We start from the raw sequence: 12,669 nt of genomic DNA on the forward strand, positions 1-12,669 counted from the left end.
CGTTCACTAGCTGATGGATGTCGAAATACCCAAATAAAGCCATTCATAACCCAATGTTCAGTCAGTATTTCAACTAATGCTAGAGGGTTTCAACCAAGTTTAATATATTCTGTTAAAGTTTATATGTACTGTTTATGGTACCAATTCCAGAATTCAGTCCCCTTCGTGGACACCAATATACAATACTGCAATGCGCAGTAAAAATGTTTGTTGTCACGAGATTAAAATTGGGAATAAATTGGAGGTTATTACATCAGTTCATCAGAGATCCATTACGTTCAGAATGAGTACGCTCATTCAGTCGATACGAATTATACTGTAGTCGCTTATTATGACACAGTTGATATCATAGAAAATGTTAGTCAGTGGACGTATATCTTCCTCAGAGCTTATAATCCGTACTTGCTCCTATAGCTCATAACATTCTCTGCTTTGAAACTTCCAAAATTAATCAATAATTGGAAGGCGTTAAGTATTCAACGATCAAAAAGTAGATGCATATGATGGATACACAATACATCTTGTAAACAACACGTTGTGTGTATTCTCTCCTTAATCACTGTTTGGTATCGTTTCAATTGCTATGACTGCACCATCCATTATAGATCATAATAAATATGTCACTTCTCAGATGTTTGAAACTTTGGAGTCTAATTTCCTACAATCGAGCCTGTTTATGACGAAAGCTATGAAACATTGCAGAAAAATTACACGGTTATTTTAAGCAGTAGCGCTGATCTCACTTCCATAATTCGCAATATATTTCTTTTCAATATATGTAGCCAATCCCGTCATCCGCTTGTATAATTGAAGTTGGCTGGAATAGATTTTGTACGACAAAAATATATAGGATAACTAGTTTTGAGATAAGATGAATGTTTGGTTTCGTTGCCTCACAAATCCAATAATACCTTTTCCAAGAAAAAGCACACAACTTGTCGAGGTAGTCCTTTTTGTTCATGATTTGCACAACTACGACGTAAGACATAAAGCCGTTGGCCATTCATAAGAGAAAAGGATAATTTTTGTACAGATGAAAACCAATTCTTCTGAAAATTGCAGAATGTACATAATGCAGCATTCACTTATACTTTAGAGGTATCCCTCTCATAGGTGCAATGCACTTAATTTAATCATCTCAATACGTGTCACAGTACGTTACATCGACAACCTTTAACCAAATGAACGTAAATAATTGAAAAGCACAAGGAAAACAGCAACTCAATTGAAATTCCTTATGGAGAAATAATAATACACTTCATTTGGATGAATAGCAACTAGAGTAAGAAGTCCTAGTATCCTCCATTCCCCCTTTAGTAATAGGAAAACAAATAAAACATTTTGATATACAGGAATTTAAGAAACTAAAAGCATCTTAGCACAATGATATATGACCTTAACAGATTCGTCAAATAATGGTATATTGAGCGACGTTTGCCAGGCTTCAATCGAACTAGAGTACTGAGTCCGACTGTAAGAATCGTACGGAAGCTTTCCTGAAATAATAAACAGCTTACGCATGCGAGAAGGACATTAATGTTTCACGTAATATTGGTGAGCGAACAATTTTCGATAAGGTCGACCATTCAAGTATGACGTTCGATTGATCATCAGTTAGTTTCTTTGACACTTTTGGCGACCGTCCGTTTTAAAATCATATAAGATCATATGGTTGTGGCGTTTATTACATTTAATTAGCAACCATTGAGGAAGGATTGATGATGTAATAACTCAGGTTATTCCGCAAGTGAATCGTGACGATAACATGTAAAGATTAGCTTTCATGGCTGAAAAATACCACTTAACAAGGCATTCAGTTAACGTTTTCTCATAAGATCACGATCTCGATGGTAGTTTTGATATGTAGAGTCAGTTGACTTTTTTAAGGCTTTTACAGACGGTATGATCGGAGTGGTTGCTATTTGTTTTGATCTAACGGTCCGAATGACTATATAACAGCGATTTATGCTGCTGAGGTTTGTTAATCCTTAATCTCAACCATAAATATGAGATGTTGACCAATGGTTTGGTATAGCACCTTTGATTGACATAATACTACCTTAATTGTAAGCTAGTCATCCCTAACAACTGAAAAAAGATACCTTTGTTGATCTCACATGTTTTGTCGAAAAATAGACCTTGGTTGAGAACATTGCATTAGGTAGGGTGACGCTGTTGTCAGATTAGTGTTACTTATCAACAATTTGGGCTTCTCTGTTTCATATGAACTTAGGTTTACATGGCTACATAATCGTACTATACTAAGATCTACGTTAATATTGGGTACATGTCATATCAGGATAAGCGTATTTGGTCGTTATTAGAGAATCATCAGTGGCATTCATTGATGAAACAAGACCCTTTACAAAGGCGATCCAAAAGCTGCTACACACAGTAGCAACAAAAGTCTTTGCTTAAAGTGTGTATTTATCAAGTGTAATGGGAAATCAAGGATACCCGATGTTTTTCTGTTGACTGTTTTAGTAAGTCTCAATAATATCGAAGATAGAGATATGATAACGGATCATAATAGATGCTTAGTTTCAACAAAAAATGGAAGTTTATTTATTGACTTCATCTCAAAATTTAAGTACTCGCTTAGCTTAGGTCATACAGATCAAAAGATACTATCATATAATTTAAGTATATCGCTGGAATGTTGAGTAAGTTGTGTTCCTCGGAAGACCTTTAGATCTTATATTTAAGAATTTACACCGTACGTATGGAAATATCTACTAGTTGGATTCCTCAAATGACAATGTTAAAGATGTATTGAGATAGCACCAAATATAAGCAATAAAGTTATTGATAAAATAATAAAGATAACATAGTCTGAATGGTGTATTGGTGATATTAAATATAAAATTAAAGTGATCTAATAGATTGTATAAATGATGGTTATAAAGGAAGAGAGAGGTGGAGGGGTAATTTGAAAGAATACACGCGTCTTCTTTAAAATATAAAATAAAATTCTACATAATAGCTTATTTTCATTCTTTCTATAGAACGTCGATAAACGTCCTAAAAATACGAGAATGTCCTTCGGACGATCAATGGAAGCGCCTATGGATTTTGATTATACCAATGAGAGACCTTCAAAAAGACCATTTAATAACATTAACGAAGCATCGAGTTCTAGGATACCATTTAACGATAAAGATAGAAGATCAAACTTAGTTGGTAGCAACACGCCGTTTTTATTCCATACGACAGAAGTAAAGCCAATAGAGAATGATAATAATAATTTTGATTCATTTAAATGGGACGTAAAATCTAGTTTAGGTCTTGGTGAAGTTGAAATGGCTGATGCATCACCTAAAAAGGATAATCCAGATAATAGATTAAAGCTAAATTCTAACGCAGTTAATAAAATGCGTAAAAAGAGAATACGAAACCAACAAAAGTCACATGATCAACCTAACGATAACAATATAAATGTGAGTTATAATATTATTCTCACCTTCATCTAACTTATGATCAAAAAGTATGACGATTTACCCATTCTATTAACAAAATACGCTCAAACCGGTTTCAATTTGTTCTTATTATTAGGGTTATCCAGTCTAGTTTATAAGTTAGTTAAAACTATATTGAAAGATGTTGAAGATAAGGTAGAATATTATGTTCAAACGATGAACTCAGAAGCTAGTGCATGCGCAAGATCATACGCATTAAATCAATGCGATCCAAAAACAAGGGTGCCTGTAAGTGAGGAAGCCTGTATACAATTTGAGCAATGTATGCACAGAGATCCAACAACGGTCGGTATAGCAAGAGTAGGTGCGGCAGCATTTGCAGAAATACTAGAGGGTTTTGCAAATGAAATTGGATTAAGGGGAGGATTATTAATAATAACATTATTGACATTCTTTTGGTTGATAAAGAGTGTTAACAGTAGATCAAGATATCATCAACAACAACAATCACAACTTATAATAAATCAAGAAGAAATGGAAGAATTCCAAAACTTCCTAAAGAGTAATAAAACCAAGACAAATAAAACGTCAAAAAAGAGATGGGGCGATGGGAATAAGTGGTTAAAAGTTTAATCTAATTTTATAGCTTGTACAGGTGGCATCCTTTTTGAAACTTTTTCTTCATTCTTTACGTGCAATTTGAGTTTATCAATGATTGGATTGTTCTCCCATCTTTGAGGTAAAGGTTTCCTGTTTAAAGACCAATAATAAATGTCCCAATCAGGTTCATCCATTAACTTGTCGAAATCATTTAACTCTTTTGTGTCCATTTGACTTAAGTACTTCTGAGCAAACGTAGATAGAATTAGATCGGATTCTAAAGTACCTCTATGTCTAGATTGATATAATAATCTCGATTTTTTAATAGGAATAGACTCATTAACTCTTTCTATAGGTTTAGGGTAGAATTCTTGATTTAAATCGTCAGATTGAGATGTTGAAGATAAAGAAGGATCAAAAGGGAGTTTAAAAGGGTCCTTATTTAAATAATTAGTCGTTGATAATAGCCTCTTGTTTAGTATTGATTTTAGCATTTAGTAATTTAAATAATGACTGTAATTGGTCATCATCTTTGTATGGGAATTGATGTATATAAAATTCTAAGTGATTAAAACTTTGATTTATAAAATTTTGTTTGATTAGAGTGAATAAGAAGTACTTTAAAAGTTCAACGTTTTGCTCTTTAATTATTAATAATTCTAATTGTTTTAGTAGATCGTTATTATAAATGAAATCGATATAGACTAATAAATCGTATAATAATCTTATAGACAAATTCATTCTCAATAATAAACTTAAAGATTTGTTCGCGTAATTAAAATTATTCAACTCAAAAGATAACTTGAATAATTCAAACAACTTGGTTTCGTTCTTCTTGTTTAGGTTGTCATTTGAATAAATCATTATGGCAGAATTAAGTAATTATTACTTCAGTTGAGTACGTTTTCTTTTGTAAATTTAAACTAATTATTTAGAGAAACTACTATTGATTACAACTGATGGTAGATGTTTAATAGTAAGAGATTTCTAACTGATTCAAGCACTTTCATTTATTATTTTAAAAAGGGACATCTACAAGGTTATGATAATAACTCAAATATTATTCTTTCCCAATCATTTGAGAGAGTTTTCAGCTCAGATCAAGGCGTCCAAACGGTTGATTTAGGTCTGTACCTAATTAAAGGTGATAACTTGTTAGTATCACTCTATCAAAACTCATATGTTTTCTCATTTACAACTTCAGAGTATGCGCTTCAGAGATAGATACCACGATTGATGATCAAAATGAATGGTCAAACGTTAAAGCTGATCCTATACAATCTTGCTATTAACATCAATTTACTGTAATTATATATATATATTTATTCCTCTTCTTAAACTACCATCATGTTATCATTGTTAAATTCCAATAATTACTCGTTACTTGCATTACCTTTAGCTTGGATAATTGGTTTCTTACCACACGCGTCTAAAATCGTTATTTGTAGGTTCTTCTAAGTTATCTTCCCTACATTTATAACACTTATATAAGGGTCATCTTATGGTTATAAATACAACAAGTTAGTAATAATTACTTAAGGAATATTATTTATCATTATTCAGCGTACAACCACGTCAAAACACGCTGAAAGCTAACCAAAATTTACCACCACACAAACAACTCCAAATTCAAAGGTTGGAAGCGCTCCACCAAAATGCACATGAGACTTTCCCGTTATTTGCTACTAGTTTGATATTAGCTAACATTGCTAACTTGCATGTTGTAACTCGTAACCACTTTGCAATTTTCTTGTTAGTCATTGTAACTATTGTTTCACATTCTGACAATCACTTTCAAGCATTGCAACACGTATCATTTTTTCATTAGCTTACGCATTTCAGCAATCACCAAGATCTGCAGTAAGTTCCATATCTTTTTAGATAATACCTAAACTTATATCAATCTCAGGCACTTAGAACAGTTGCATGGTTTGCCGGGATCGCTGCTAACTTTTACATACTTATTAAATCAGCAAATGCTTTCGTATATGTTTAATTTAACTATCGATTCATTTATTTATTACTTTTATATCATCATCTATCTTAATTGGATTGGTATTCCATAAACAACAACGGCTGAACCAGTGAGATACTTTAGTCTACAGTCCTTACGCGAGCTTGCTATTGCCTCTGTTATTGTAATACTATCTTGACACTTATTATTAGAAATTGAATCATAATTCAATCCCAATTTATCAAAAACGCTTTGAGATAATCTATCAATACTAATAATTTGTTAATTACTTGTTATATTGTAAAAAAGTTTGATACTCACTCTCTATCAGTTACATCCCATAAGTTAGCTACCAAAGATGGACAACCAGCTAGCAAATAATTCGTTGGATTACCATAAGAATCAAAGTCGCCAGTAGATTTCAAAGAGCCTGAAGAACATCCCCATAACATCGTTGTAGCACATTTCTTGAGGTTACGTATCTTCTGTGACCTAATGTATTTTTGACCACCACCATGACCAAAGTATCTTAATTCGATTAACACTTTTTCGTTCGTTATAAGATGATAACTCACATAAATAAGTCATTCGTTTCTAGTGCATTTGCAATTTCAACTTCAAGTGGTTCTCTGCCGGTAATACCTTTCCAACCAATTTCTTTAAGTTTCGTAAACCACCCCTCGAAGTTCTTTTGTGTACGCTTTAAATCCCCAGATGGATTAATCAAACAAAACGTCTTCTTCGGGTTAACATAGAATTTATCTTGATGAAGGTGCTTTATTAAGTCCATCCTATCTCTTAAAAATCCAATTGAAGGGATTCTAGAAACGCTCTGATTTCTCAAAGTTGGTATTGATTCCCATGGCATTGTTTGAGTCATTTTATCCAAGATGATGAAAGTATGTTGGTCATCCTCTACTTGATTATCATCAGAGAACTTATTACTATATTCTTCTAATGCGCTACGTATATCAACTGTTGCTTGATCAATATCAATTTCAGCTAGTGCTAACTGTATACCGTGGAAACCATGAATATCTAAAACGAAGTAAATTAGATCTTCTAATTCCTCATCTTTGCAATTAGTTTGCAAAGCTGAGAAACATTCTAAGAGTGCATCATCCAGTTTGACTTTGGAATTTAATCTTTTTCTACCATTTGAATGTATATGTCTTTTGAAAACCTTCTCTAAACATCCTCTTAAACCATTCAATGCATTCTCACTTTTAGCTGTTGGTTTTAAGAATAAACTTTTGAATACACCTAACCAGCAAAATTCAATATTCTTAACAAATTGTCTCATTCTGGAATCCAAATGTTTACGGCAATTCCACCAATCTACTTTGTCATCATCAGTTATAACTTGGCCATCACTTGCGGATTTAATAGATTTATCACTTTCTTCTATAATACTTTGTAATTCGTCTATTGCGTCTCGATATGTGAATGCACCTTCTTCACCACCACCTTCACGTTTATTTTGTCTATTATCCAGTGGTAAGGAAACCAGTAATGGTTCAGAATTTTTACGAAATTTAACAACGAACATTGTCTTTTTATCATCCGTAATTGAAATCGATATTACTGAATAATTGTTTGGTAATTGATTTATAGTTTCTACTAACCCTTCTTCAGGGTTATTGAATTCACGTAAATGTCTCGACTTAATATCTTCCCAATATTTATTTATTGACAAATCCTCGTTAAATAAATTTTCACTTTCATGCATTGGTGAACCTAATGGCGAAGGTGAAGGTATAAACAATCGTTTTGAATTTCTCTTATGTGGTGATAATGACTTTATTTGATTCAACTGATCAATTCCAGGCCAATCCATATCATTCCTTGACTCAGAATGTGACAATTTATTGTCAATTACTTCTAATAGCTCTCTACGTAAAGTTACAGCAGATCCCAAATCTAAATACGTTGCTGCTAATCTCGAGTTATTTTTACTGACTTTGCCTAGAGAGGTTTGAAATGATTTTATTAACGCGATTCCTAAGCATGCTTGACGTATATCCTTTATTGAGGTCTTATCAATATTTAGTTCAAGTGCACTCATAAAGAACTTTTCTGCATCTGCCAATGTTTCTATACTTGGTTGACGTGAATTGAGGGAGTTAGAATCATGGCCATTAACAACTGAACCACAAGGTACAGAAATCACTAATGATATGTTATATTAGATCAAAATATTATTTCCAGCGTTACTTACGAGCATCAGATAAGGAAGACATAAATAAGTCACTTTGAAAACTATTGTAAGCCTCTCTTAACCTCATTTTACCTAATAAAAGATTCTCTTCCGCTTTATTTATTGAATTTGTAGGGAAATTAAACAACTTGTCAAGTAATTTTTGACTTTCTGCGTTCTTTTCATCTTCACTCAATAACCAAATTCTTTGACGAAGGAGATGTCCAAATATCTCTGGTAAAATTGGATCATAAATTGTTGCATCATTTACGAAATCATTGTTTGACTTCTTCGGTGATGTAGTTGATGTCTCTATTTCATTGTATACTTTATCCAAACGTTCTAATATTAAACAAGCTGATAAATAACCAGCGGATGCATCAGCATTTGATTCTAATCTAAACTGCAAGTCTCCTTTAGCTTTCTTTATTAAAACGGATGATTCCGTATCATCTTGACCTCCTAACGAATATAATGCTTTATCAATATCTTTCTTTGACTGATCTAAGTCGTTTAGTGCTAGATTGAGCTCTGCTTTCGCTGCATTAATCTTCGCGTCAAAGTTGGGTGATGCTAGCGTTTCCGTTAGATTATTTGCTTGTCCTAAAAAGAATTCAGCTTCTCTTGATGACCCTCTACTAGTATAGATCGAAGACAACAATATCAAGCAATCTAATAATGATTGAGATATTCTCCAATGAATACCAGTACACTTCCTATTTTCAAATACATTCAAGTGTGGTGAACTTTGACTTTCATTAGGTTCATCTACCTCCATTGAGAAGGGATCATTGTCATCTCTCATAGATCTTGATTCTCTCTTTGGTGTAAGTTTTGATATATGTCGAGCTGCATTATTATATAATCTAAGTGCTTGAGCTAGATATTTCAGTGTAGTTGGTACGTCTTCACGATAATATGCGATCTTCGAATAAACACTAGCCGCAATTGCAACACGCTCACATTGAAGTGTACGAGATAATGGATTCTTTTGGGAGTCCTTTTCAATCGTTGAATCGAGTAGCTCTTTGAGTACGAATGCATCATTATAAGCCATTATACTATATCATAGTTGTCAATATTGACCATATGCTGAAATTTTTCTTTACCTTTTCTCATGATTTTCAGTTATAGCTAAATATTCTGAGTATCTTAAATTGAATTCTATTTGAGATGAAATCCAAGATACGGATGTTTTATTTGCGGGAACTTCTTTCATTGAGGCAACTTGTGCAAATACGGCACCTGCACGAGAAATTTTACCAATTTTGACGTACTCTGCTGCTAAAGTTGTTGATGCAAGTAAATAATCTTCACATTTGTTTTCTGATTTTCTTTGTTGACTTTGACAGATTTTACGAAGTAGTTTTAGAAAGTCTAGTCTGAGGAACGTATGACCTAAAATACCAAGCATTTCAGTCAATAATCTCAGAGAATTATAGCATCTCTCAATATCATCAAATTGATTATTATTCGAATCTGTAGATTTGACATCATCATTAGACTTAAGTGATTTTGATATTGTTGTTGCTGGCTTTACAACTCGCCTCGTAGCCGCCGTAGGTCTAGTCGCACGGCCTGTTGGCGCTTTCGAAGTTTGACTGGCTGGTACTTGACGGCTACGCGTAACTCTAGTAGTCGTAGTTTGTCTCGTTGAAACACTTCTAGTCTTTGATGATGGATTATTGATTTCTCTCGTTTGATTTTGAGTTGAAGATGCTCTTAAATTGTTATCCCGCAGAATGGAGCTTCTTCTAGGTCCACCTGTACCTAAGATAGTTTTTAAGATCTCCTTTGTGTGTCTTGCTTCTCTCAAAGCTGAGGATGATCCTTCTAATGGTGTATCACTCGATCTATAATAATAAATTGCTAAGAACATATGAGCTGACAACATAAAACTCATAGTAGATGTCTTCAATGATGTATCTTCCACATAATCTTCCCGTTGTACACACGACCTAACCTCTTCAAATAGAACTTCAACAGCTGGAATGTGAATACCTTCAAGATCAACTGAAGGTCCCAAAACAATTTGTTCCATCAACCTCAAAAGTATTCTCGCTTTTTTTAGTGGATTCCTCGATATATCATAACCAGCCGATCCAATCAATTCCAAAATCATATGGATAACTGCAGAAGAAGCATTCTGATCGGACCAAGCGCGTTCCTCAATTTGACGGATTTGTAGTTCGATTAATGTGCACTTAACGTCTTGATCGATGTTTAATTTTTCAGCGCGAGCACATAAAGACAGATCCTGGGGTGGTAACATAAGTCTAGATAGACCAATCTGCATAGCCTTCTTTACGAGTATTGAATAGCTATGAGAATCATCAAGCTTGTCTATCTCTCTATTGATTGGTGATGAAGTAGTTTGTAATGAAGACAAAATTGAGTTGCAGAAAGCTTCGTATGCTGATTGATTGTCATGTACCTTTGAGTAACATATAGCCAAAAGTTCATAGCGTTTTGGTCGTTGGTCGATCATTATCTTCAACATCTCTTGATCACCTTTAAATCCATCGTTGGGATGTCTTGCTATTGTTTCATTGCACATAGCGATACCATCTTCTGCAACTTTCAGACAGCTTTCAACTGCTGGTATACAGTCCGCTTCTGTACCTGCTTTGCCATCCTGGAATAATGTACACGACCAATTCCAAAATGCTGACGCAACCAATCTGTTAGCTTGTGGTGATTTCAACGGTTCAATAAAGGCTAGAGCTCTATTAAGATAATTCATTGATTCCGTACTGTCATTAACTCTAAGTTGAGCTAACTGTAATAAAGAATCTAATGTACCATAAAGTAACGGAGGTGATAAAGATCTTGATTTCTAAACTTGGCGTTACTTTTATAATTCAAAGCAAATAAGTATACTCACCTGTAGTTGATGTTCTGTCCAAAGAGCTAAATAACTTTGTAATACACAGAGTTTTTCACATTGTGGATTCATCTCTCCCATTTCAGCTATTCTGTTATAAATTACCCTACGTATACCATCGACATTTCTTTCAGCTTTGCAAAACATAATATCATCTAGATCTAGATGCTTCAAAGAGTCGAGTACGTGAATGATATTCGAATAATCGCGATCTTTCAAATCGTCAAGGCTTGATTTCGATGACAATTTTGCAGTAGTTGTTAACAGTATTACATTGTATTTTGTAAATAGACTCTCTTTATCAGCTGACAGTGTCAATGCTGACAAATCGGATGCAAGTTCATCAGTATCTTCGTTAGAGTTGTTTGTATCATTTGAAAGTAATTTTGCTATCAGTTGTAATGAAGAGATATCATCGAGCTTCTTAGCAATACTCATCCAGCCTTCACAAAAGTCTATCCATCCTTTTCCTTCCATGAACCTAGATTGATTACGCGCTTGTGCAAACTCGATCATGTTAGACCAAAAAGGTTTCACCACGTTTGTGTAAGGTACCAAAGCATCTTCAGCTGATCTCAATAAAGATAAACCAAACTTCCAGCCTTGAGTCCACCACAAATTGAGATCTAAATTATGATTATGATTGATAAGCATTAAAGCTTTAGACCTAATTTTAAAGTGAATAAGTGCAGTTGAAGATGATGGCTTTTCTTGCTCTGTAGTTGCTCTACATAATAGCTTAAACAATGTAGTTGTTCCATTCGCGTATGGCTCCATTTGTAAAGATTGCCTAAGTGAAGGTAATTGAGATATGAGCGAACCGTTGATACTTAAAGCGCTCGACATTGCCAGTAGATCTATATTTGGTAACGAGAGAAGTATCCGTATTGATAACTGATAATAAAGTAGTTGTACACTGGCCAAATCAACTGGAATCTTTTCTTTAGGGATAACGTGGACCAGTATACCTTGTGGCTTGTTTGGTGGAATCTGTACTGGTGTTGATGTTTCATTAGATAGTTGACGACAGAGGAAAGGATGCAATGCAATGAGCTCTAGCAAAGCGGATTTTGTCTATAAGAATACGTTGGCGACACTAATTAGTAACAACTATTACTTACAAATCCCAGAAGGTTACATTCCTCAACGCATTTTAACGTTGCTCTACAAATATCAACCGCCTTTGTAGGTAATGATTCTTCGAGTTCACGTAATGTGGCGAGTGAAAGTCTAGCAGATGCAATTAAATGAGGCAGATTCTCCATTTTCAAACCGTCCTTAGTTGGAGATCTCGAGACACTAGAAAACGATTTCAAGCAAGCGTTGCATGACCTCAAAGCCAAAGTAGCACGCTCAGACTTTGGTAAAGTATCCGTACGTGTAGACTGTTTCGCTTGTAAGGTCATTGTTAACTGTTTGTGTAGATTATCTGTGCAGTTTGAGAGATCTAGCAATCTGTCGACAAACTCATGGGGTTGTATCATAGTTTGGTTCGTATTATTAGACGTTAACTTCGTGCGAGATGGCATCCGCGTTGCTGTTTTCCTACTTGCTGCACTTGCCATCTTTGGCTTAATGACCGTATCGGGTTGAGAAGTTAAGACGCGTTTACTTAGAA

General features: G+C 34.2%; 5 protein-coding genes across 5 annotated transcripts; 3 read left to right on the plus strand and 2 right to left on the minus strand.

The window, feature by feature from the left end:
- Positions 1–3,008: 3,008 nt before the first annotated feature.
- On the plus strand, positions 3,009–4,913 carry WALSEDRAFT_60487 (hypothetical protein). The gene is made up of 2 exons (XM_006958521.1): positions 3,009–3,437; positions 3,486–4,913. The coding sequence occupies exons 1-2, from the start codon at positions 3,036–3,038 to the stop codon at positions 4,047–4,049; spliced, it is 966 nt and encodes a 321-aa protein (XP_006958583.1). The 5' UTR covers positions 3,009–3,035; the 3' UTR covers positions 4,050–4,913.
- Positions 3,025–4,913, minus strand: WALSEDRAFT_38564 (DUF339-domain-containing protein). Its single transcript, XM_006958522.1, has one exon. The coding sequence runs from the start codon at positions 4,508–4,510 to the stop codon at positions 4,046–4,048; it is 465 nt and encodes a 154-aa protein (XP_006958584.1). The 5' UTR covers positions 4,511–4,913; the 3' UTR covers positions 3,025–4,045.
- A 40-nt stretch (positions 4,914–4,953) lies between these two features.
- WALSEDRAFT_7029 (hypothetical protein) lies at positions 4,954–5,293 on the plus strand (the record flags this gene model as incomplete). The annotated part of the gene is made up of 3 exons (XM_006958509.1): positions 4,954–4,992; positions 5,043–5,170; positions 5,221–5,293. Coding segments are annotated over 3 exons (240 nt in total), but the record flags the coding sequence as incomplete, so codon positions are not given.
- Positions 5,294–5,357: 64 nt separating this feature from the next.
- WALSEDRAFT_69106 (hypothetical protein) lies at positions 5,358–6,167 on the plus strand. Its single transcript, XM_006958523.1, has 5 exons — positions 5,358–5,460; positions 5,509–5,536; positions 5,580–5,768; positions 5,816–5,876; positions 5,926–6,167. Exons 1-5 carry the CDS (start codon positions 5,364–5,366, stop codon positions 6,010–6,012), a joined length of 462 nt encoding a protein of 153 aa, XP_006958585.1. The 5' UTR covers positions 5,358–5,363; the 3' UTR covers positions 6,013–6,167.
- WALSEDRAFT_60488 (hypothetical protein) lies at positions 5,667–12,640 on the minus strand. The gene is made up of 7 exons (XM_006958524.1): positions 12,173–12,640; positions 11,052–12,125; positions 9,277–11,003; positions 8,189–9,228; positions 6,546–8,139; positions 6,292–6,498; positions 5,667–6,241 (listed from the first exon to the last, which is right to left on the minus strand). The coding sequence occupies exons 1-7, from the start codon at positions 12,614–12,616 to the stop codon at positions 6,055–6,057; spliced, it is 6,273 nt and encodes a 2,090-aa protein (XP_006958586.1). The 5' UTR covers positions 12,617–12,640; the 3' UTR covers positions 5,667–6,054.
- Between the last annotated feature and the right edge of the window lie 29 nt (positions 12,641–12,669).

This window comes from Wallemia mellicola (genome assembly GCF_000263375.1).
Source record: "Wallemia mellicola CBS 633.66 unplaced genomic scaffold WALSEscaffold_11, whole genome shotgun sequence".
NCBI classification, from domain to species: domain Eukaryota; kingdom Fungi; phylum Basidiomycota; class Wallemiomycetes; order Wallemiales; family Wallemiaceae; genus Wallemia; species Wallemia mellicola.

Bases quoted from the DNA above. Each gene is read 5' to 3' on its own strand.
- WALSEDRAFT_60487 (XM_006958521.1), top strand. From the start codon at position 3,036: ATGTCCTTCGGACGATCAATGGAAGCGCCTATGGATTTTGATTATACC. The intron at 3,438-3,485 runs GTGAGTTATAAT...ATGATCAAAAAG, and splicing joins CTAACGATAACAATATAAAT to TATGACGATTTACCCATTCT.
- WALSEDRAFT_38564 (XM_006958522.1), bottom strand. From the start codon at position 4,510: ATGCTAAAATCAATACTAAACAAGAGGCTATTATCAACGACTAATTAT.
- WALSEDRAFT_69106 (XM_006958523.1), top strand. From the start codon at position 5,364: ATGTTATCATTGTTAAATTCCAATAATTACTCGTTACTTGCATTACCT. The intron at 5,461-5,508 runs GTAGGTTCTTCT...CACTTATATAAG, and splicing joins CGCGTCTAAAATCGTTATTT to GGTCATCTTATGGTTATAAA. The intron at 5,537-5,579 runs GTTAGTAATAAT...ATCATTATTCAG, and splicing joins TATGGTTATAAATACAACAA to CGTACAACCACGTCAAAACA.
- WALSEDRAFT_60488 (XM_006958524.1), bottom strand. From the start codon at position 12,616: ATGGCAAGTGCAGCAAGTAGGAAAACAGCAACGCGGATGCCATCTCGC. The intron at 6,499-6,545 runs GTGAGTTATCAT...AATCGAATTAAG, and splicing joins GAAACGAATGACTTATTTAT to ATACTTTGGTCATGGTGGTG. The intron at 6,242-6,291 runs GTGAGTATCAAA...ACAAATTATTAG, and splicing joins TGGGATGTAACTGATAGAGA to TATTGATAGATTATCTCAAA.